The following is a 24,809-nucleotide window of genomic DNA, read 5'->3' as shown; positions in this document are numbered from 1 at the left end:
TCATTTCTAGCGAGCAAGGCGTGCATACATTTCGTGAGTAATAAGACGCGTCGAAGCGGTATGCACAATATTGTCTTCGCATGTCTTGATGGCATTGTGTAGCAATGGGCTTCCGTATGTCACAGAAATGTCTGTTTTCTCGGGAAAATACACCTAATATTGTCGAAAAACACAACTGAATCCAGTTTCATTTTGTAAAGCGGTAGTGATTCACCTTGAGTGTGTATTGAAGGAGAGAAGCAGTGTTTCTTAGAAGAAAAAATCAGGTGAAAGGTTCGAGGAAGTTACGTACACTGGAATAGAGCGCACCGGTCGTGTGGGAGGTTTTCTTGGGGCGCAGAGCTCTGCGTGCACCGTCACCACTGTCGCTCATTGTCCGCTGGCACACAGCAGGACGTTCCTACGGGAGTTCTCCAGCTACCTCACTGACTGGCTTGGTTTACCACACAGTCATACATAAACAAGGGCCATTCGTTGAGAGGAAGCCTGTGGGACTTGAGTGAGGACGATGCAATCGTGATTTTCTGTTAGGCTGTTGTGGGGTTTGTTGTAGTCATGCGGGAACAGACGAAGCTGAGCGCCGACCAGTGCGAGCAAGGTGCTGGTGGAATGTCTAGACGAAAACAAGCCAAACCGAGGGCAGTGAAACGTAAGTACAGTACTGAATAACTACTATAGTCATCAGAAAGACCCCCCACTAAAGATAGAGGAACCTGTCTTTAATGTCCATACATTTTGTTTTACATCTGCGTTCCATTTACTGTCGAGGAAGATGCAATTTTGATTACTGGTAATAGATTTGTTTGGACAAATTGAATGCAGAAATTACGTGGTCAGTGAATGTCTGTATATTGTACAGAAGTGATCATTGATATGTTTCAAATGAAACACCGTAATATTTTGACATGAACTGGTCACACATGCAGGCATTGCACCCAAATTGCTTAACATTAAATCACAGCATACGCTTAGCAGCCACTGGTACTTAGCCTGATTGTTAGTTTGCATGTAAACTAGGACTTACATGTGCACCAGGTTCAAATCCTGTTCTGTAACTTCTTGAGTATTTTTCACTGAAAAAGTCACAATAGCTGTTATATTGCTATTGAATCCTATATTTAATTTCATGTTTTTTGTGATTATTGGTTCTTGATCTTTTAAAATGGATATGAAATATGAAATTCCATCTCATGCTCGGAAAATTAACAAAAACAAATTGAGGCCAATTCAACTTCAAATATACCGTCCCGTTTACTGGTGTAGTGTAATTCGACCACCAGAATTAGAATCCATTACTGCCGTGGCACAACGCTCGTGGACAGGCAGTATGCGTGCTTTGCATGCCTCTTCAACCAATAGGATGTTGTGATTTGCCAAATGTACGCGCACGTCAAGCTGAAGAATGTGCGTGTGAGTGCGATGCCACAGCATCTGGCGTCTGATCGGATTAGTCTTCATTCACCCAAGTGATAATTCTAGCTGTACATGGTATTCTGCACAACTAACAAGTTGAGTTTCCCCATTACATTATGAAGTTGGAATAAAAAGCTAACAGGTGAATAAAAGTCACCTTTACCAGGTACTGCGTAGTATGCCATTTCAAGAACACAAGAAGACTTTGGGTGCAATTTTTAAAAGTCCAAATTCATAGTAATATATGCATCAGTTCCATCAAAGTTAGCCTTATCGTAGCTCTAGAAAGAAATTCCACTGAAGTACAAGGTTAGGAATTAATTCCGTAATTTCATGCACCTGCAAGATTAATATTTTAACTTTATTGGACTGAATAGGACAGAATAAAAAGTGAGATGTCTTACGTAATTGAACATATCTCCACAAGGCAACATTAGCTTCAAATAAAATTGTTAGTATAAATTCCCTAGAAAAACTATTGAAAGCTTTTATTTGATACCAGATCGACTATCTCAGACCATCTGTTTGGGAGGGGCTGAATTTTACATTTGGGTTGCATTTTTTGGGACACACTGTCTAGCTTGAAATGGAAAAGTGTTGAATGACTCCATGGTGATTGATTTGTAATTGCTATGCAAAGTTTTCTTACTTATTGTCTTATTTGTGTTTTTGGAAATATGCAAACACTGGACCTTGTTAAATTGGATCAAGTAATTACAGTATAGAAGCGAGTAAAATAATTGGTATTCACTAATTAATGGCTGACAATCTGTAAAAGTCCTTGATGCTGAATAGGGTTGAAATGATTTTGTCAGATGTCACCCACCCTCTGTATGGAAAATTCACGAGAACTACAAGAAGCAGGCACCTTTTACAGTGGAGAATTGGAACCTTCAAAACATTCATCCTTTCAGCCATCCAGAATTTTACCGAGCAGTGGCAAACGATGACTGATATGTGTAAATGATATACAGTACTTTGCATATAACAGCAACACAAAAATTTTATCATAGCTTTACTAGCAATTGTTTGGGTTTTTTATGTGTGTGATATTTCATTTGGATTTATTTATGCTATTTTTTTGTGTTTTCATGTGTGGTTTTCGTCAGAAATATTGAACTCAATTTTTATATCAATGGTGTGATTTTTAATTGTGATCTGTATCTTAATTGGAAAGGACAAATGGAATTTCCCTTCAGAAATAATAAAATTGAATTGAATAAAGGGGTTCCTACATTTAGTTGATACATGTACTAAACTTTTGTTTTTGTTTTTTTGCTAGTTTGATTTGTATTAGATACTTCAGAAAGCATGAATGCATTGGCAGTAGTTTTACACAGCATTGGTCGCAGCTTCCTTGAAAATAAACTGCCTCATGCTATACATGTACGAGTATGTATGGGGGTCACTGTACTTTTATGCTAAATTAGAAATGAGAAAACATGGAACTCTGAAGTTGTTTCAGAGCAATATTTACTGAGACTGCAAAGGGCTTGCCTCATCACCAAAACCAACCAAATATCATTCATTGGGTTTTATGTACCGTATAGTGTAATGTGTTCGTGCCCCAAACATCAGCCCACAATACGGTGATGCATAAAAGCTTTGTGTTGCTGTTTTTTTTGCAGTGTAGAAATTGCCCTTTTAATTTCATTTTTAAGGGGATGCATGTTTCAGATTTTAAAAAAGACATAGCACCAACTTCTGGGAAGGAATTTTGATCCTCACCCATCACAATTTGAGGTCAAATAAATAGTTTCTTACCTTGTCATTTGAAGTTCCTGCCATCGATTTTACATACTTGTACATGGGTATACCAAAGGCACAGAGCCCTAGCGCGTGTTTTTGCATCTTCTTGATTCACGGTTTGGACTTTGTGCCTCGTCTGCGACAGTATTACTTCACTTCTGTTAAAGGTCTCTCAACTATTAAAGGTCTCTGAACTAACACCGGCCTCCAAAGTGTGAACTGTATTGGAATTACCATTACCAACAGCAGGTAAAATTGGAAGGCTCTGTCAGAACAGATGGTTCTTTGCACCAAATCGACCGTCATCAGTTGTCAGCTTTGAAAGCATTCAAAAATGTGTTGTAAAAGCACCTTGGAAGGTTTTTGGCATCTTATCAAGTTTGTTGGATTCTGGATTGGGTAGCTTGGTTTCAGTGGGCTTAAATTATCATTTAGTTTGTTTCAGGTTCTTTTTGGAACCATTTTATGCTGAAGGACTTGTACTTACAATCTTACCATCGAGATACAGGCGGGTTAAATCTTCGTTTGATTTCATTTGAATGTACATAAGTCAAATTTTTTGGCTAAAAATGACACAGTCTGCAAAACTTGTGTTTGATTTCATTGAGCTCTGTGCTTGAGTTGATGCCTCTGTTTGCAAAGTATTTTGAAAATTGAAAAAGTTAGCATGTGGACTTCCTGTAGTTGAGTTATTGTGCTTACTAGATCTTCCCTCTTTTGACAACATTTCAAGCCTGAATTTCTTCCTGTGAAAAAAATACACAGATATTTGACAGAATCAGCACTATTTTTGTTTAAAATTTGTTGTGTTGAAATTTTGCTGAATGTTGTTGGATTTACCAGAAGCAAGGTTAGAGTTAAGCATGGTAAATCCAGCAAGATTCTGTGTAAAGGAGAGGGGGATGTTTGTGTCCAATCACAAGGACAAGTGATGTACTGTACATGTGATGTTTACTATTACAGGTGTATCCTTCTGTAATAAAGATCTTGCCACAGCACACAGCTGTTGATGCGGGTATATATGTATTCATGCGCCAGAAAATATAGTTCTGCTGTAAGTCACATGGAAACTTGAAGTTACCCATACAACTACATGTAGTTGCTGGGCAGGCTTGGTATTATGAATGATGTACACTGTACATGTACATTGTCTATGTATGTTATCTTTATGGTTGAATTAAGATCAGTGTGCAGACAACAACTTCGGACCAGCAGGTTGGCGTACGTTTTTACACATCAGTACATGTCCAAGTATTCAAACCTGGTTTGAAAAATCACATGACTCAGAATGCTGAAACAAAAAAGTAAAAGCAGGCAAGGATTTGTGATTTCATCATGCATGTGATAGACATGTGTTCCCGCACAATAAAAAATATGTGTGATCACAGCATGCAGCTGCTTTTGTAATTATACGTGGACAGTATGTGCCAGAAAAATTGATCCTCGTCATAAATTTGAATTTACTTGGTTGTTGTGCAGACTTGGTAGCATACGGACCCACACGCCAGTGATGAACACCTTCCATTAAAATTAGGAGGCATTTTTTCAATGTACAGCCAACTCATTGGGACAAGTAGACATTCGCACAAGTTTTACTTGGACCCACTCAGTGAAATTATACTAGACTCAGAATTCCACTGGAACAAAATGATTGAAGCATGCAGAACATGAAAAAAACTAGAACATGAAACAAAAAATGGCACTAGTCTTTCATACCTCTGTTGTCAATTCTCCATATGTATTTTGATGCATTTTCCCCACAGTTTTGTAGAGAATAGCACGGGCAGAAGCCTCCTATCAAGAATGGGGGAGGGGAGAGCTCTAATGAGGGAAATCTTCACTCTTTGTCGCCATGCTAGGATCCTGCTTACGTCTTGCATCTCAGAACTGCATAATTCACAAATCACGAGGGGAATAAACCCTTGCATTTAAGTGCTGGTGCGTGGTGTGACTGGGAAGTTTATGGCATATTTGGAATTAGATTTTCAGGTAATACCCAAGTGTTGCTAAAATTACCATTGCTTGAAAATTGTGCCAACATCAGGCCAACTTTGGAAACCCAAGTAACTTCAGTGCAGACCATTTAAGGACTGTAGCAGTGAATTGTTTGCATGTGAGTAAGGTCAGGCATTAAGAGGGAGCACTAATCACTTGTGTGGCTATTTGCTGCCTAAAATTCGGAAGTTATTGTTTTACAGAAATAAAAGAGACCTGTCTGTGATACATACTGTAGCATGACATTAAGAAGCCCTGTTGAATCCACTTCTTCCAAAAATCACTTGGGATTTGAACTGGCCTGTCCTCTGAATTGTGTATGGTTGGCTGAGATTGAATCCAGGGCAAGTACGTAAATAAAGCCACTCCACTCAAAAACACAATCAGGATTGGAGTTTTGGACTATATGTTTGGAATGAATTGTGTTTTCCGTTTGTGTTGTCACTGCAACCTGTATTGATTACAGTCTTGGATTCAATATTGTGTGAACATTTTGAGTGTGGATTTGAAAGTGTGGAGGCCTTCCGATTTCACATGCTGGACACCACCTCAAATTGATAAAAATTGTCTGTTTTTTTCAACTGCAGAACACACAGCTAAAATGTTTAGTAATAAAACTCCATGTTTACAAGTAATGCATTGTACAAAATGTAAACGGGACTTTCTATTCACAACATATAAACCAGTCAGCTCACAGGCTTTGATAATGCCATTCTGAAGGAGGTGTTTTGGCAAAATGAAATTGCTGGTTGGTTGAACCAAAACTAGAACAAGGCTACTGTTGAGCAAGGTGAGGGTCGGTTTTATTATCAGGTAGATGGATGAACCAGTTAGTGACCTTGTCAAGTAGGAGAAAACCTGATCACGTTCAAGACGGCAGGGCTTTGCATAATATGAGCTGTTTATCAGCCAACTCTACCATGGTGAGTTCTGCTTAGAGTAGGTTTCTGATTGAGAATAAGTCACGGGACCTTATCCCTCCCCCCCCCGTCTAGCTAGTTGTATCTATCATTGGTGTCTTTAACCAATAGCAGTCGCATTTTGGTCAGTCACTCATGCTTTTCATCAAAGCTGGTGCCACCAGTTTTCTATTTTCTATGGTGCCATTGTTCAACACTTACATGTACAGCATGCAGATGTACGGTAACTCCCTCAGACCTACCAACTTGATCATGTGACTGCTGTCGACGGAGGGTGTTTGTGTAACTGTATTGGGACAGGTTTGTGCACCATTAGTTCTTACAGTGAAAACTTTTCCTGCATGCCCCTCCTACATCGCCAGTATTTAACTGTTGACTGTGCTAGAAGATTCATTGCTCTTTATTCTGGGAGTGGCTGGAGGCTGTTCCTAACTCACTGAAGTGGGAACTGTGACAATGTAGCGACACAAAATGCTCCCAGTTTACCGGTACTTCTGTGATTACCCTTCTGACTTCTCTGTTCGATGACATGGTTGATGATCCATCTTATTCTGAGCACAATTATTGCAATACTGAGGTATGTTGAACTTTGATTACAAGTGTTTAATATTCTTGCATAAAGTGTATATACATGTATATACACCTGTATGCATCTGATGTACTTGTTAACAGTTTTTTTTTTTACAAAGGAATTGATTTAACTGCTTAACAAAGAATGATATTGATAACCTGTGATCAAATAATTTTAGTCAGTTAAAATCCTCAAAGGTCTAGTCAGAGATTTCAGCTCTATAGCCCCATTTGGCAGAATTCAATTACATACATGTACCCTGTGAAATGGCCATTTCTGTGGAATTTAAGTTGGTAGATCCTGTTACCATGGATTCAGCGGGTTTTAAGTTCCTCTGGTTGGATTGGACAAACCTACATTTAAGGGTGGAACAATTACATGTTTTAAATGAAACAATTTCAATATCCGTTTACAGATATTCCCAAATTTTTTTAAATGGAACCACCCCTTTTAGAGGCCTGACGTTTTGATTGACGCAATCTAGCATTCATTTTTATTGTAAACGATGCCTGTAAAATGGAATCTTTTTCTTGGAACACTTCCGTTGCGGCATCCATGTACTTTTTCAGGAAAAAAAGTGGATTGTTTTAAATGCCTTAACATCAGTGTATGCATTTTTACATTAGTTGGACCATGTGCATTGTTGAACTACATGTATATAATTATTTAATGCATAAAAACACCAAGGTAGACGGCGGCAGCCTCTGTAGAGTGTTGGTTAATGGTTTAAACATTTAAACGGTATGGGGAAGTTTTCCGAGCATTTTTCAAATAACACCTGTCAACTTAAATTCCTACCCTTAGCTACATTGTTATTGAAGCCAAAGCTGTTAGAATCAATGTTGCCCCTTTTTTTGAATGAACTGTGAAGAACATCATAGCAGGCTCAAGCATGATTGAATAATAGATGCAAGCTCTTTTTTTCAAAGAGCACTTTCATATTTGTTTACAAATGATAAATTATGACAAGTGCTACTGCTCATTACTGTAGCTACTGTAAATATTATGCCTTACCTTGAGTTATTGTGTTTTATAAAATACATGTATGAATTTTCAAAATTTGCATTGCGAAGTGATACCAAATGAAAGTGAGATTTGATTGCATATTGCTCAAATGCTGAAATTCAAACAGTGATTATGTTTGTAGCATACTGCTTATTTAGCATTCCTTGAGCTTTGAAATGCAACCTTTCGTTCTATGCCAGTTGCCATTGTCGCAAAATGATAATCTTCATAATCCTGAGCAAACCGGGGGAAAAAATGTTCAGCGGTGCATAAAAATTTAAAGTGTCTGCAAAAAGTACATTTAGCTGCAACTTCATAATTTGCATGCCAGCTGGAGTTTTTCTGACAAGGGTCGGTGAATTCAAAATGAAAGTGTTTTTGCACTTTGCATTAGAAATGTGCATGAAACAAAGTTTAGAAAAAGGAAATGATCTTCTGACTGGTAAGTTTTGAGGATACATATTCATGTGGAACGAGAGTTACTAGTTTCACTAGGTGTATGGATATAAACCTTTTGAAAACAGATCCGAAGCTACAGCAGATGTTTAAATTGAAATCGAAGACCCAGAGATATGTAACAACAAAAGTCTAGTGATGGAGCTTGCAAGGTACCACGCTTGATACTGTTATTGCTGTCGTAAGAACTCCAGTATACCTTGATATTTTGTATATAACTGTTTACAAATGACACACAAAATATGGAGGGCCTGACATTTCGATCCTAGCAGAATCTTTCAAAATGCCTTTGATCTCGATCCTAATAGGGATTTTTGTTTTTTAATTAGCAGTGATCTCTCTTTAAGGTGACAGACTGCAAGTACTGTGTGTGTGCCCGTTGGCAGGCATGGAAGCGGGCAACCAATAATTTCATAAGACTATCGGGTTTGCATGTAGACGCCATTCAGTTGTCTACCCAGCCTCTCTCTTTGTCACCAGTGAGGGAATACTTGTGAAGTGAAGGTGTCTCTTCATGTCTAAAGCTCTCGCGAGGGATTTCTGAATCCTCCCAAATCTGCTTCTTACACGTAGCTGGTGGCACATTCCCTACACGTGTGTAGGCTTTACATTTTAATATCTTAGAAGCCCTAAATGAACTTTCACGAGGTCCTAAGTTCCATTCATGTACTGGGTATATATTAAAGTAATAGTTTACATTCTTCATTCCTACAAATCTCCCTCAAACCTCAGGATGGATTTTAACCTAACTCCTTCCAAATCCTTCAAAATCCGTCTGGAGTTTTGGGAAGATTTTTGTACAATTGCAGACGGTATGTTGTTTTGCCAGATTACCCTTGAAGTTTTCATAGATATTGGAAAATTGCCATTGGTTTCCCGAATCGTGGACAGAGAGATTTTGCTAGGAAGTTTCCTTTTGCTAAGAAGGCTCCAAGCTAAAATGCAAAAGGACTTCAAGATCTGGGAGGATTGAGGTTTTAATGGTGATGAGTGGGTTTTCAATTTACCGCCACTTCCTTTTCTGACTTAATAATGAATCGCCGCTGCGTCTTGTGTTAACTTTTCAAGGTCTGGGGACTTGTACATGTACAGTGTAACTGCACTTAATTTAAACTTTGGGTGGAAAATTCAGCCAAGTGTAACCGGTCATGGTTAATCTGATCTTAAAATAGCTCCTCCACAAATTCATCGGACCAGATCAACAATAAAACCTCTATATTTAGGCGCCTTGATGCTATATTAAGAAAAATAATGCTACTTTTAGAAAAACAGCCTCAGGCAATAGGACACCACCGATGTGTTGTTTGTTGGTTGTACCATTTGTTAACTTGTCATATGTGAGGGGGGGCTATTCAGTCAGGGTATGCCAGCCTATTGAGTTGAGCTTTTGAGCAGAATTGTCATGACGAACAATCAACACGGCAGTCACAGAGCGTAAATGGTGCCCAGGCAACATTTTTCCTCCTATTTTCAGAGTCCAGTGGATGTGAAAAATAGGAAATCTATTTTGGGGGAAGATGCCCTGTGGCAACCATTTAATTTTAGAAAATCTATTGTTGGGGAATTTGTTGAAAACCAGCGGCCGTCGTGTTGCACCCCGTCTCGGCTTCATCTGGTGAACAATGCCCGGAACTCAGTCCAGTACACTGACTTGGTGCACCCCCAAGCCCACAAAAGGAAGTTCAGTCGTGCAGAACGGCTCTTTTGTCAAAAACAAACTGCTTTTAGTGAAGTTTACTATATTTAGCAAAACAAGTTGCCGGTATTTTGGGCATGTCGTGCCTATTTTGAAAACATTTAGCAGCTGGTGATTATAGTAACGTGCAATTTTTAGTGACAATGAGAAATACGGTATATGTAATCCGTTTTGTTTGTGGTGGGGGAGGGGCTAATTACAAAACAGGTGGCGAGAAAGTGCATGATATGACCCACTTGCACAAGATCATTGATTTAGTATTGTTCAGGAATGAACTCGTTCAGTATGTTGCCAGCAACCCTTCTTGAAAGCCTACCTCAACTGCAGTTAACCAGTCACTCAGTCATACACCAGAGTTTAGGCATGAAGGACCCATGCTAAGGCAATGTGCTATGTCAACATCACAATCCTGGAGACATCATAGTACTCCCAAGATCAGGTGAGCCAATTTGTGTTGCTTAACCCTAACCATGCTTAACCCAACTAGGTTATGCAGGATTTCAATGGTCCCTAGGGGGTCAGGGTTCATAGGGCAACCATACATTTGTTCTCTGTGGTCAAGGTATGTTACCTGTACATCATGAAAGCTTATGATTTATATTAACATACGTGTATGACAAAATAAAGTATCCGCTTGCATTTGAGCCTGCAATTCAAGGCACACATCATTTCCTTGACTGTCGATCCCTAATGTAACTGCATCAGTTTACTGATGAGTATTCCAGATTTCATTGAAATTGTTGCTTTATTTGAGTGCAAACCTGTATGTACATGTACGTACCCGTGGATGATGGAAAATCCTATTACCCTTACAAACTCCTCAAGAGGTAGGGGAGATTTTTGGTTGAGGATTTAGTATTGTACATAAGACCCAGCCATTATTGGAGGACTTTGAAAAAATCTGCCAGGTTTGTTGCACTTCGGGTTAACTTACAGTTTGATAACTTATCATGTACCAATATTTGGTGGCATAACTAGGGGGATATGGAAGGCTTGCATCCAACCCGGGGCCTGTGCCCCTCCCCTCCCACTCAGACACTAGAGAAGGAATAGACTGATTGCGCCTGCTAAATCATGTGACCTATAGTGGGTATCAACCCCACAGCAACATTTGTTTGGAATGTTGTTTACAAACAATACAACGAAGTTGTGGGACATGCATAGCACCTAGCACATCAACAGTCCAAATACGGTACCAACCGGTACTGTCGACTTTATTTTTGGTAAGTAATACTATTGAAACACACATGTACTTTGCTTTGGGTGGATGCAGTGTTTGTTGATTTTTAATACCCATCATTGGTTGCATGACGTAGTGGGCGCAATCGGTCTATTCGTCCGGTGATAGTCCACCTTGGTGAGTGTTTTTACTGTAACAAGCCCAAGGAGTGCCCCTCCCAGAAAATTACTGACTCCAGAAGTGTCCCCCTGCAAAATGTGCTTCAGTTACACCACTGGTGATACTAAGCTATTGTAATAGAATTGTGTCAATACTATCAAAGCAGCTTGTGAAATTATTCTCCAAAATTACATGATATGCAAAATGGAGACTTGACCCACAAAATCTGAGACAGACCTGAACGTATAAACTTCCATAGGGTTGTCTATTGCTCTGGAAAGTCAATCATTTGTACCAGGGTGAATTTTCAAAAGCAACCAGAAATTTCAAGATAAATCTAGAAGGTACATGTATGAGTAATTGTTAACGGCAATGTAATGGAAATTTCTGGGATACCATTCTGATAGATTTGGGAGAAAATGGGGGTTCATGTGAGCCGTCAATTTTGCAAGCAAATGGCTCCTAAGGGCTGGAATTGTACTGGTACGTTGTGAAGGTCATGCCTGAACAGTGTACATGTACTGGTACCTTGTTCATAGTAAACAGTGGGGCATGGCTGTTTCATGGATAGTTGATGAGACTCCTCCCCCCCCCCACTCCCAGTTCCACCTGTCGGTCTGTTCCCTGCATCCCTTACCTCCCTCACCTCTGCATCTCTGTTGGCTGTACCCTTGGGACAGTCCTTTGTCTTGTACTACATGTAGGATAGCTAACCCTACATGTAGATGCACTTTACCCCCCTAGGGTATTCCCCAATAGCCTCTGCCTACCTGGGCTTGTATACATAATACGCACAATGGAGTCTTTTAAGATCAATGAGCTGGAACCCCCGCCCCATCCCATACACATTTTATTGTGTGGTTTATGCAGTGTTCTGTTCCATTCCAAACTAGAAATTGGGATTGGTGTTTAAGGTAAGCCTTCATCGCATGGAGGGGATAATTTCTTTTGTTTGGACATCTTTGAATAAAAATAGAAAGTGTACACCCATATTTTAACTCAATCTTGAACAAGCTGGCAAACCAGTAGGGTGTAGTGGCTACATGCAGAACAAAAGATCCTTTATTTCTTGGTATTGGTAGAGATTAATCATAGGATCTTAGTAAATTGCCAAAGGATAGGTCTTATTTGGTCAATAGTAGTGATGCAGATCAGTTTCATTTTCAACTTTTTATATGTTTCAGGATGGGATTGGTAAAAAAAAAATTGATGGAGTGACTGATAGTAGAATGGGAATGGTGGTGGTCTGTACTTACAATAGCCGAAGTTCAGGTGAACAACCTTGGGGACGTGTCACACTTGAAGGAGCACATTTGCAGTCGTTAAACTTTGTCTTTGTTGCTAGGTTTACCTTAAAGTTTGTTTTCATGTTTTGCTTGCCAAACTTCATTTTGTACTGTTCAGTCTGCTATTTTGAAAATCAGAGCTTGAGTTTGCATGACGCTGGCAAGAGAGAAGATTATATTGGTAATCCCCATAGAAAATTGGCACTTCTTGATAACGTGGAGTTTTATAGTTCTCTGCCATACAAACGGAGTACAAGTGCAGTATTTTCTAGATCACATTGTAAAGAGTGCTACATGGTCGCTGTAAACCAGAGATTAGTGGTGTGTGTATTGCTGACTGTTGGGTTTGTCTGTTTCCTGTGAGGACAGAGTTTGTTCCAGTGTTGGGGTGCACCTGTCCTTCCCTAGACCCAGCGTTTGTAGTTTCCTGGACAGTCTGGTGTCTGCAGACTCCTACTTCCTCAGATCAATTTTTCCCTCCCTCCTCTCACTCAGCTTGGGTTTGTGTCGGCAGATGGAATCCAACCAGACAACAGGCAAGATCCAAGTCGCAAATTGTGACTTCAGATATTACACAGGTGCATTCAGATAGATGAGTCTATCATTTTTTGTTGACGGAATGAAAGAATGAGCTTTTTGTGGCTTGTCATCGTCCCAGTAGTCTGTGCTTGCTCCACCCTCAATCCCCTGGGCAAATGGAAGCATCAGATTTTTTTGGGGGGGGGAGGGGTGGAGTTTGAAGAATTTCCGTATCAAGAGATAGCCTAAGCCCTGATCATATGCATTGTCATAAGACTATGTTTGAATAGTAATGCTCGGGACGGAAGTATCTGTTGTTAAATCACTTGTACTGTCCTGTTTTGTATGATTTTTGTGTCAACATAGTGTTGGAATGATGTTGACTCTGTATTGAGTTGGTTTTTTCAAAACTGGTTTGTCCAAAAGTTTATTTCCAAGCACCAGTGTCTGCTGAGTTTGTAAACAGAAGGCTTGTTTGGCTAACTACTCCTTGCAAAATGTTTATTTCTGGTAAATTTGGATTTGAACTCTACAGTAGCAATGTACAAATGACCGAGTTTCCATGGGCGACCCCACCCTAGTTTTCTATTATGTTTTGCCACTGCACTGTTGCAGTAGCTTGCACCCATCTTCTCTTGAAAAGATCAGGTTCCAGTCTGATAAATCCAGAAGGGGCTTTGTGCAGATGTTCATGCATAGATTTGTAGAGGATTTGCATGTGGAGTAAGATACACCTGCAGTGGTAGTGCCACGAACAATGAAAAGTACATGTACATGTTTCTTTTCAACAGTAAAATGCAGCATTCATTTTAACCAAACAATAACTCTGAACAAGTGTCAGTCTAACGCAGTAACTTTTTTTGGAGGGGGGAGCTAACTTCAAACAATTATTTTGAAACAAGTTTCTGGAAGGGGCATTCATATTCTTGTACTCAGTCGAGCTTTTAACCTGGAATAAAATTCTGCATCTGTCTGTTTTTTCCTAGTCTGGCCCCAGGTCTTATGTGGGTTTTATTGCATATTTATCATCCCCTATAAGAGTGATTTGTAGATCTGTGAATGATGCCCTCCCCTTGTAGAGAGAGGAATTCTGTTGCTTCACTTGGCCCCCCTCTTCCCTGTTCCCATGCCCCACCCATCCAAACCCTCCATCACCCCTGTTTCATTGTCGTCATTGCCAACCGTTGGTTCCTATTTCCTCCAGTGTGTGGGATTCATTGTCGCACTCACACCAGGAAGGAAGTGCTGTGTATCGATTTCCGTCTTGACACCTGAGGTTGTACTGGTTGGGTTAATTGTCCGACACCCGTGACCGACGCCCATGACCCCACCCACAGAGCCCATTGACCCCAGACACACCACGTGTTATGATTTATAAGTCCATGCATTTGATGAACAATACCACCATCAGCAGACAACCCTGGCTATGTTTGCGATGTGCATTGACTTGGTACAGATAAATTCTGCTGTATCTCCTCAATGATACATTTGATTGTTGATTTAATTAGGACATTTTATTTTCTTTACATGACAAAATATTACCAGCTTACTCGGATGGGGTTCAGGCCTAAGACCTGTTGCATGTGAATGTCTTGCCTGAGGCAGTTGGCTGATTCAAATATGATAGCAACAGGTACCATAGTCATTTTTTTAGTGGAATTTCGCATAATGGGGTGTAAGTTTCAAACATTGGATTTTGCTTCCAGTTTGATTGATTTTTTGTTCATCATTGGTACTTGTCACAAGGGCTTAAACTCTCCTTGTACTCCTCCTGAATTTAGTTTACTTTACAATGACACAGAATTATTTCTGTCCGAGATGATTTTTCTTCAAATTCAAATAAGCACATCTTTTTCAGTGAATGACACAGATTTTGCATCACCAAATTTTTCTCAGAATAATTCAGGTTGTTGTAGCGTCCAGAAGACCCCATTTCCCCACCCGCCTCCATCTCAGTGATTGTCTTCAAAATCTTAGAGTTTGCAGATTGCTTCATCCAAAAGAGTCCAACGACTGTATTAACCCAGCAGACAGCGTGTGCTCTCTGCTGAGATAATCAGAATCCAAGAGACATTGTCTGCCGTTTGATCTTCCAGGGTTCAGCAGGGTACAAGCATGGACTAATGCAAAAGTGACTTGCATCTTGAAATGTTTACTGGAGTGGGCGAGGTAGCAATCTGCTCCCTCCGTCCGCAGACTTGTAGACAATGACGTATGAATGTTAGCATGAGTGTTTATATTTTTAGGTTAGGCTAAGATTGTTGTCTATTTTCCCACTGAGAATGAAGCAGGCTTTGGTAGTAGGATAGTCCGTTTTAGTACCTTAAGCCATTTCACACTTTGATGACGTGCCCAACTACGTCATGTAATTTCCTGGGCCGTCTGTCTATTAAGACTGAATTCCTATAGGTCATCAGACGTCGTCTGAGATACTGGGTAGTCCGCTTGTGCTTGATTGGGCTGACTAGGGAATCAAGGATCCCTTCCTTGAATAAATAGAGGACTTAGAGGGGTGGGTCTAATTTTGAAGTTAGCAAGGGACTGAAGTAATGATCTCGTTCAGTGTTAACATACTTTCTACCACTGTAACAGCGTACATGTACTGTATGTACTGCAATGTTGCGGGCTCTTTCAAGACTCATCTGGCCAATTCTCTTTTCCAGTTGTCAAGCAGTTGGCCAATTTGGTAGAGAATTCAATCTCTTTCAGTGACTTGCACTGTTGATGAGCAGTATCAGAGTAAATTTCAGCTGAGGTGAGTAAAGAAGGCATTTGCTAGTTGAAATCTTTGTGGAAAAAAATTAATTTATGAAAAATGTCGTGCATATGCTTAACATTTGCAAACTGTTCCGTTGAAATGTTGAGATGATTCCTTTTTTCAAATTGAAATTGTAAGATGAAATATCTGGGGAAACAAATACATGTAGAAGTGTTTGATAAAGTGTTGGAAAGTTCCTTGTGTGGACTGTTACTTCATGTAGGCTTAGGAAATTACACGTTCTGTCCTGATATTAAAAACTTCCATTAGTTAGATGCTTGATGGACATTGGTCTTTGCCCATCATAAAGAAATTCCCTCCGTACATTGAAAGTATTTCCTCAGACTTCCTAGGCATTCTCATTGGGGACTTCAAACAACGGCATATTCTATATGTATGTACTTCAACTTGCAAGGGATCTATCAAGCCTTGTACATGTCTAAGAGAATAGTGGTTTGGGTCATAGTATGGTACCTGCCTTGGTACTCAGCACTCAGTACTACTTCGAAGCTGATTCATGGATGGATTTTGAAAGATAGGGGTGTTGACATGGATGGCTGGGGCTTGGGTTTAATTGTCAGTTATCCAATAGAGTGCAGATTCTGACGGATTGCATTGATTAGAACAGATAGAGCTTTCTTCAACTTTTGGATTTGGCTGGATATTGTTAGATTCTTTTAGATTTTGCAGGTTGTTTCTAGAAAACTTTCTTTAATGCTAATAGATGCCACTGTTGTACCACAAGATGTTGACAAGTTTCCCAGTTGGTTCAAGAACTCCAGCATTCACGGTTCAACTGTCCTGTTTAGGTTTGACTCATCTTTCTTTGATTGGTGGCTGATGGATGATTTATGTTGCTATAGACCCGTTTCTTGGCCCGTCTTTCCTGTTGTCTTTGTCTTGGGTGTCTGGGGTCTGTGTGCCTGATGGTCTGATCTGAGCACACGCCACTGCCAATGTCACTGAGGTTTGGCTAAATCTGTGGGCTGTGGTGAGAGTCGGGCTGTGGGAACCCCTGGGGGCATTCCCCTGTGGGTCACTAGACAGCAGGGGTACAGTGACTCAGGATTTAGTGCACCATTGTTAATCTGTCTCTGTTAATCCCCATTGGCTACAAGTCTCCACCGTCAAGTTTTCAAGTTGGTAGAATATGGGCATGCTGACATTTAATTGTTTTGAATAACACATTAGAAGACATATAATGCTCTAGTGTAGACTGCTCGTGAATTTTTTCCTCCTCTGCATGAATTTTGAGTCAGTGGTGGAGGTAATTTTGCAAATGAATATTGCATTGGACTAACGCTAACAGTGATTATAATGTAATCAAGAAATATGGTAACTAAAATCGGGGTAACTGAAATCGGAATTTTCACAAATTATTTTAGAGAGACAATTTGTAGGACACCAGAAGCAATGCACAGTGGCCACTTACTATACTTGGGCTGAATTGTCTGCATTTAACATTCAACACATATATTTCCGTAGAACCTGACTATTACACTTTTCTACGTTTTCTCAAAAAAAAAAGTGAGAATTTGTAGAACTGTTTCACAGGATCTTAAATTGGCATTTGCAACCCAACCATTTGAATCAGTTGTCACTAGCATACTTTGTGCCACATGGCCCTTTTGTGAAATTGTGACAAATAGGATGAGTAGGCATTCTTTGTTTCCATAATGGCTGTACTGCATTGACTTCAGATCATGTGCAAAGAATATGATGATCTGTCCAGTACATAACTTGTACATAATATGAAGAAAACTGGTATATTAGATGCATGTACATGTACAATGTATGTTTTCAATGTACATGTACATGTACATGTACTAGTTGTTTTTGTAGGGAGATTGACGAAGGTTGTAGCTGGAGTTACATGCTACATATTTCTTTGGATCCAAAGCAACACCACATGAGATGTATGAAATATGGCTACGTGCATGTAGACATGTGTGACAACACACAGTGATGTTTACCCTGTTTGTTTCAGTGTCTGAGTCAGAGATCTTGGTGTATTGAATGTATATTTTGCAAGAAACCTTGGTTGGGCCCACTGTTCCCAAGATCCCTTAGCTTGGCATATCTCATTTGTGTGGTAATCATGGCCCATAGGCAGAGCGCGAAAGAGAGAGTGAGAGGCGAACAGTGGTAGACACACTCTGCTGAGTCCTCCCTCGGGGATACCAAAGCTAGGCCAAGCTCTCCTTCATAGAATCACCTGTCCTCGGCCCTGGCGATCTCTCCTTTTCTCTTCCTCTTCCCTGTCCAATCGCTCAACCCCCATAGAGCTAGAGTGGGATGCTCTGGCTGTTTTTCGCTCTCCCTGCATTTTGCCACAGCGGCCACATCTGCACGGCAGATTTCCCAGGCTTGAAAATGTAATTTTAGTTGTTTGCTTCAGGCTTTGCAGGGCCCCCCTGGGGAGGCGCTCACCTCCCCCGTGGAGGTTCTTAGGTAGAGCCGGGGAAGGTTATAATGCTAGCTCGGTTTGGCGCTTGGACCAGGGCCTTTCAGATTCTCAGCCAGTCTGGGCCAGGCAGCCTGCCCGAGTCTCCCCGGGGAGGGCCATGAATACTGCAGTTCCAATTTTCAATCATTTCGACGGGAGGTCCCAGTGGAGGTCTGAATGTAATTTGCCACCATCAGCGGGATATAAGCCAGGTCCATTTCCATTTGGTAAGGGTCCTGGGGGATCTCGGTCCGAGCCCAGTTGCAGCTGGGATTGTCTTCTTTATCTTCATGCGAGTGCTCCCTGGGGGGGACCATGCCGGCTCAGCCAGCAATTTTATTTTATTTTTTTGCCAACTCCATCAGGCTAGTGGTCTGCTCTTCCCTGGCAATCTGATTGCCTCCCGGTGCCCCGCGGGATTCCTGGCTTCGTCACTGTGGCCTACTTCACTGGTGACCCATCTCCCCCTGGGCTGATGATCTACACCATGGCCAATAGTGACTACAACCATCTACAGGAGCGCAGCGGGCACAGCCCCAATTTAATTTCAGAGGGAAACAGAGAGATATGAACCAATGCATAATACCGGTATATTCACCAGTACATTTTTTCTCACAATGGCACCGTTGTTTTCTTGAAATAAAAGGGCTCAGTGCATACTGACCCTAATACACTGTAGGTCTACAAATGTTTCTACATTCATTAAAAGATCCAAAAGCAAATCTTGGCTTTTTACACTTTTCAGTTAAATTCATTTTCAGTTGGTATAGTGATTTGCGCTTTGACAATAAATAGTAAAAATATATGCTAAATAAAAACCAGTCACATTCACAAACATTTGTAGCGGTTGTGAAAAAACTGACCACATACAAGTGCATTTCACTAAAGAGAAATCTGAACCAGTTGAAATATTAACCAACAGTGGAATTTAGCCCTCAGTTTAGATTTTAAATTTTTTTAAAGAACTCCAAAGCATGAAGGATTTCCTCCAAAGTATGGTTGTACTGATAATATTATTGCATTGACAGTGGACTTGGTCATACGTGCATGTATTGAAGTGAAAAGTATGTGTACACCCTTGGTGTACATGAACATGGTACGTGAAGTGTGATTTCTCATTTTTGCGTCTGTTACGGAACCAGAACCGTGCCTCCAACAGGAATTTGTTCAGCCAAAACCTGCAGTGAGCAACCTCACACCAGGATGGATGTGGGGCTGGATCAGCCCAGGGGGGCTATTTTTGCAGGGGAAAAATAATGAAAAGCCAACTGCTTGAATTGCCTGTCCCCCGTACTGTGAGCCCTGGCCCCCTGTTAAGCCAGGGTCATGCGCCAAACCTCACCCCACTGAGACAAGAAAATATCAGGCCTCCGCACCTTGCAGAGTCCGACCCTGGAAACAACCAGACTTTATCCACCCCCCAGGGGGAATTCTAACCCCCTGGGCAGGTCATATGTGACCATGTAAGTCTGGAGTAGTGCATTCACAGCATGGGGGAGATCAGTAAGCACGCTGGAGCCCTCATCGTAGGGGTCAAGCTGTGGTAATTGAGCTGTGGGGGCAGATTTGTACATAAAGAGCTTAATTAATTGTTAGGGTGGACAAGGGGGGACACTCCCTCCCTCTGTCATCCAGTGTGAGAAAACTCTGCTAACTTGGCAGGCAGTCTGGTTGAATTCTCTGAATTTATTGATTCCTTACAAATTTAATATCTGTGGCTGACTCAGCTGATATTGAAGATTTTTACTCCCTTATGATATCTTGGATAAATATTGCATGTTGCAGATTGATGGAAAAGTTGATATTCCAATGTGAGGTTGTGTCATCATGATTCATGAAATTCATGTTGCGTCTTTGATGCATGTTCAAGCAAAACTATCAAAACAGTATTTTGGGGGGTACAAACCTGTGGTGTTGAAATATCAGTAATTTGGCTGCAGTGTCAAAAGAATTTCTGTTTTTAATGTCATTTCAAAGCCACCATAATCGCTTTATGATTCACATCTAATGGATATTACTGGGACATGTAAATTGTTTGAATGTTTTATTCCAAGGTGATTTATTATTTAAAAGTAAAAGGTTCAATAAACATTTTAGTGAAACAAGAAGATAAAAAATGTATGATAGGATGGAAAAATACGTGGATTGTACCAGTAGCCAGAACTGACAACACCTGGAACCATTGGGAAGAAGGGGAGGCGATAAACAGCGAAAGTTGTAACCTCAGTAGCTTACAGAAGATGGGATTGAAAATTTGGAGGTCAAATCTCTTTGGCGAAAAGCCATCATCTCATTCATCAGCATTTTGAAAGAACACAGTAAGGTCTAGGCACTCTACTCAATCAGAGGTTTGGTTGTTGCTTTGTATTCTAACCCATTAAGAAAGAGTTTGCATTTGAGTTTTTTTAGGCCATGTTGGGTTCTTGTTAACTCCCAAAAGGGTTCCTGGGAAAATGCCAGAGCTACATTTAGGATTACCTATATATATGTAAATAAAAGTGTGCTATATACGCGCAAGCAGGTGTACTTTGGGAGCCTTGTATCATGTTGAAGCAACACATACATGCAAAACATACATGTAGATACAATCTGGTACCATTCCAACAGATTCAAAGATAAACCAAAAAGCAAACTTTGTGAACCATATGTTTCAATTTTCCATTCTTTATTACCCAAGGTGACCATCAACAACCTACAACATGAATGTAAAATCTGTTATAGCATTCCCTGTAGTCTAGATTTTACTTCAAGGTTTGCCTTGATCTTTTATAAGCTTTCTTTTTCTTGTCTGAGAAATTTCTCAGTAATTTGTCTAGTTGGTGATGGATGTCCAGTCCCATAATTTGGAACTGGATTCTGATATTAACAGTCTGGTACTCAGGTACCCTAGCCTGCTGCGATGCCCAGCTGGAGTAAATTGTAAAAGAAAAGCTCCTTGCCTCAGGTTAAGACTATGAATTAGTTTTCAGTTCTATTCATGACATTTCTTTCTTTTTTTTAATCTTGTAGGTGGTGCATTTTTGAAGGGATTAGCTATTGGTGAAGCTGGACCGTCTTCCAGACCTGATGACATTGACGAGGACGGGCTCTCATTTTTATCAGACGACACCAAAAGCAAGAAAGGTCAGCCAAGTCATCAAAGACTTACAATCTTTGCCACAGCGAGGGAAATAATCGGGGAGGAAATATCATACAATGAACTTCCCTTTCCTGGTCGAAAAAGGCAAAATGTGACACACTATCCTGCACCCAGGCACTTGCTTCCTGTTGAAAAAAAAATCAGGAGTTTTGTAATTTCGGGATTTGTTGTTGAGGGTATTCTTGAAAGGGAGCTAGGTACATGTGCATGCATGAGTTTGACAAAGACTGCCTGGCTTTGCATTGGGTTACAACAGACTTGAGTGTCGTTTATGCCTGTTGTTGATGAACTTCAGAATTGTTAAGAGAAAATCTACCACTGTTAACTACATGCACAATGACCTGAAATGCACAAATCTGCAAGTTAGAGGGCTTGACTTCTCGATCCTAACAGAATTCTCAGTGGAGAAAATTCTTAGCATTAAGGCCCCCCCAAAAAGTGGTATTTGTATTGTATCCCAAACTTTGTAAATATGTCCAACATTTTTACTGGCTAAGGTCAGATCACATGTGGAAACTTTACCACTTTTGCACTTTACACGCCCGCACAAATCCAGAGATGAAGAATATTGAAGAGGCATTCTTTATTTTCCTGCCTGACAAGGCAGGAAAACATATACATTGTTCATAAGGGATCAAAACTTGTACTTGTACAAACATGAAATACAAGTAAGGTTACTGATGTTTTTGTGGGCTGAGTACATGTAACATACACTGTAGAAACATAATTCATGAGGCCAAAGGCTGAGTGATATGGGACACAGATGCACTGCATTATTCCGTGTTCCACAAGTGCGAGCGTCATAATGAATATGGCACCACCAAGAGGTTGCAATGCCTTGGCCAATCACAATGGGCAAAATCTGTCAACCCTGTGTGCATTTGAAAAGGGTCGACAGATTTCGCACTGCTGTGAATGGCCAACACGTTGCAAACTATTTGAGGCGCAGCACTGTGAATTCCCCGTACTTATCTTATAGGGGCCTCTGCGCGCAAATGCACCACCTTTCAATTTGCAGTAAAGTTTGCAGCTGTGCGTTTTGCTTTAAGCGTAAAATAGCACAATGTGTTGAGTTATAATAGTGCATTACGCTGGGTTTGATACGAACCGTGCAATACAGTTATAGATCACACTGGTTGTTGCCATGGATCGGCCAATTCAGAATTGAAAATTCAAGTTTGCTGAAGATAAAATGTGAACAAAATAACAAAATATAGAAACAGGACATAATATGGACTCAAGCTTAAAAATGGACAGCTGAGTAAGTAGGCTGGTTCCATGGCCATCCATTACTACCTAGACTTTTACAAGAAGGGCTTGGTTACTTTAATGTTCCTTGATTTCACACATGAAAACCTGTAGCTTATTAGTGACTTGTCCTAAATCAGTATGGATGTTTGCTTGTGCTTTTAGGTCCTACTTTGTTATATATTTAGTTTCTGTTTGATCATCTTCAGCTCGATCAAGTGCCGGAGAATCTTCACATCTTGAGGAGTCGACAAAGAGCCCCAGCTGTAGCCATTTTAAGACGTTTTGTGATGATGACAATGACTCAGTTGCCTCTGAGAGTGAGGGAAGACATCCATTGAAGCTACACGTAGCTAGAAACGGTAAGCATATTTCTTAAGAGTAACTCAACTTGTGCTACCATGACGACGTTAACGCTTGGTACATGTGCTTGTTTTTTGACCCGGTGATAGTTTTCATTTTTAACCTTAAAAAAGAGATTATTTTCTTCCATTTTGCGTACCTTGTCCATAACGCATCATTTTGGCTACAAAATTTCAGTATCATGCAACTTCAGACTTAGCTGTCGTCTTTCCTGTAGACACCCGAGCAATTTTATGAATTAGTTTTCCTGTCACAAATATCTCTGAAGAAATTTCCATCTCTACCACAAAGCCCATGCTTCACTTTACTGGGGCTGAAAAGGACACATGTTCTTATGGAAGCCCCTAGCTCGTGTCTTTATTCATTTCTCATATATTTTTTTGGGGGGGGCCATAGCCAAGTAATCCAGACATAAGCCAATATACATGCAGCTTACTTCCCAGGCATGAAGTTCTTTAATATTCAGTATTTCACATGGGAACACCAAAGTAAGATCATTTACCGATCAGTCGTTTCCTGGTACTAATATGTTGTTAGCTGTTGATGATTAAGGACCAGTGAAATGTGTGTGACAGTTACATGTACTGGCACTTGTTCTCATTTCTATGCACAAACGCCCTCTTCGGGTCACGTACAGAATCCGTATTGTTGGGATTTATGAATGCTCTTGGAATAAACTATGATTTTCCAGGGGCTTCAATTATTTAGTACCTTACACGTATCATTGTTGTACTCTTTTGGACTTCAGAAGCGCAGTCAGAAGAATTGCTTGACCTCGACGATGATGATGTGGCCATTGATGAGGATGTAGAGGATGTTGGAGAAGAGGAGGACGAAGAAATCTATAAATGTGACACCTGTAACTCAGCCTTCTTGAGTATCGCTGACTTCATGGATCACAGGAACTATGACTGCGATACAGGTTAGAACAGTGATGGATTAGAAACTGAGAAATCATGTCCCTGGGGCTCACCTGTCAAGTTGCCCACTCCCTCCCCCCCGTTTGTGTTTAATCTTTTTCTTTTTAAAAGAATTATTTAAAGTGCCATCATTTTAGTGCCACCACCTTTTTTCTTTTTACAGATGAATAATATCCCAGTTGGAAAATTGTTTATTAGAAAAAATAAATTCCATTGTGCCTCTCTGGACCTGAGGCTTACAGTAGATATGCCACTGGGAAAATATTAGAGATGAGGTGAGAGACTGTCACGGCAGTGATGTGTAAAGTTTGATGTCATAAATTTGCATAAAGCATTTCGTAAGTCCACTTATGTTTATCGTAGTCACATTGTCTTGTCTTAACTGAAGAATTCAGTATTCTAGGAAATAAGGAAATAAATTATAAAAACTGCTTCAAATGTCAAGCTAGGTGAAGACTTGAAGGGAAAATACAGAATTTATTTTACCAGTTGTTTTGTCTTTACAATGTAGAAAGAAGCTTGCAGTTTTAAAATGCATCTGTTTTCTACCTTCTCTGTAGATATTGGAATTGGTGAGGTTGGGGATTCACCAAGCAAATTCTCCATTTCTGGCTCTGGTAAGTTTAAGAGAATTCTTGGGCTGTTTTTCGGATTTCAGCATTATCTGCCTCTTTGGCTTCATCTCAGGTGCCAAAATTATGAATATTTACTATGGCAACAAAATATAAAAACACTTTAGAGTTTTGCAATATGCTGTTATTTTCGACAAGTTGATGTTTGTACTGTAGATATGTACACATAGGTGCATTGAATTGAAGGGCCTTCACTGGTTGAACAAGTGTCATGAATGAAAGGGGAAAATGAGAATAAGATATTTAAAACCCTTCTGATTTGAAATAAATCATGCCCTCGAGTAAAAGTCTGCAATTCATGTAAGTTCTAAAAATGGATGCATGCATGTTTTTACATTAAAGCTGCCAACATTT

General features: G+C 40.2%; 1 protein-coding gene across 1 annotated transcript in view; it reads left to right on the top strand.

Moving 5' to 3' along the window:
• Positions 1 to 510: 510 nt before the first annotated feature.
• Positions 511 to 24,809, top strand: part of LOC110980111 (zinc finger protein 423-like) — a 31,697-nt gene continuing 7,398 nt past the window's right edge. Inside the window, exons 1-5 of the mRNA XM_022236460.2 lie at positions 511 to 649; positions 21,163 to 21,276; positions 22,750 to 22,902; positions 23,652 to 23,825; positions 24,384 to 24,440. Of these exons, the coding sequence (XP_022092152.2) occupies positions 556 to 649; positions 21,163 to 21,276; positions 22,750 to 22,902; positions 23,652 to 23,825; positions 24,384 to 24,440 (592 nt within the window). The 5' untranslated portion in view covers positions 511 to 555. The remainder of the gene's footprint in view (positions 650 to 21,162; positions 21,277 to 22,749; positions 22,903 to 23,651; positions 23,826 to 24,383; positions 24,441 to 24,809) is intronic.

Source organism: Acanthaster planci, linkage group LG06, assembly GCF_054643075.1.
Source record: "Acanthaster planci isolate LZ-2023a linkage group LG06, COTS_SCS, whole genome shotgun sequence".
Taxonomy (NCBI): domain Eukaryota; kingdom Metazoa; phylum Echinodermata; class Asteroidea; order Valvatida; family Acanthasteridae; genus Acanthaster; species Acanthaster planci.
Note: the sequence above shows the minus strand (reverse complement) of the source record. Positions and strands in the feature narration are given on the sequence as shown.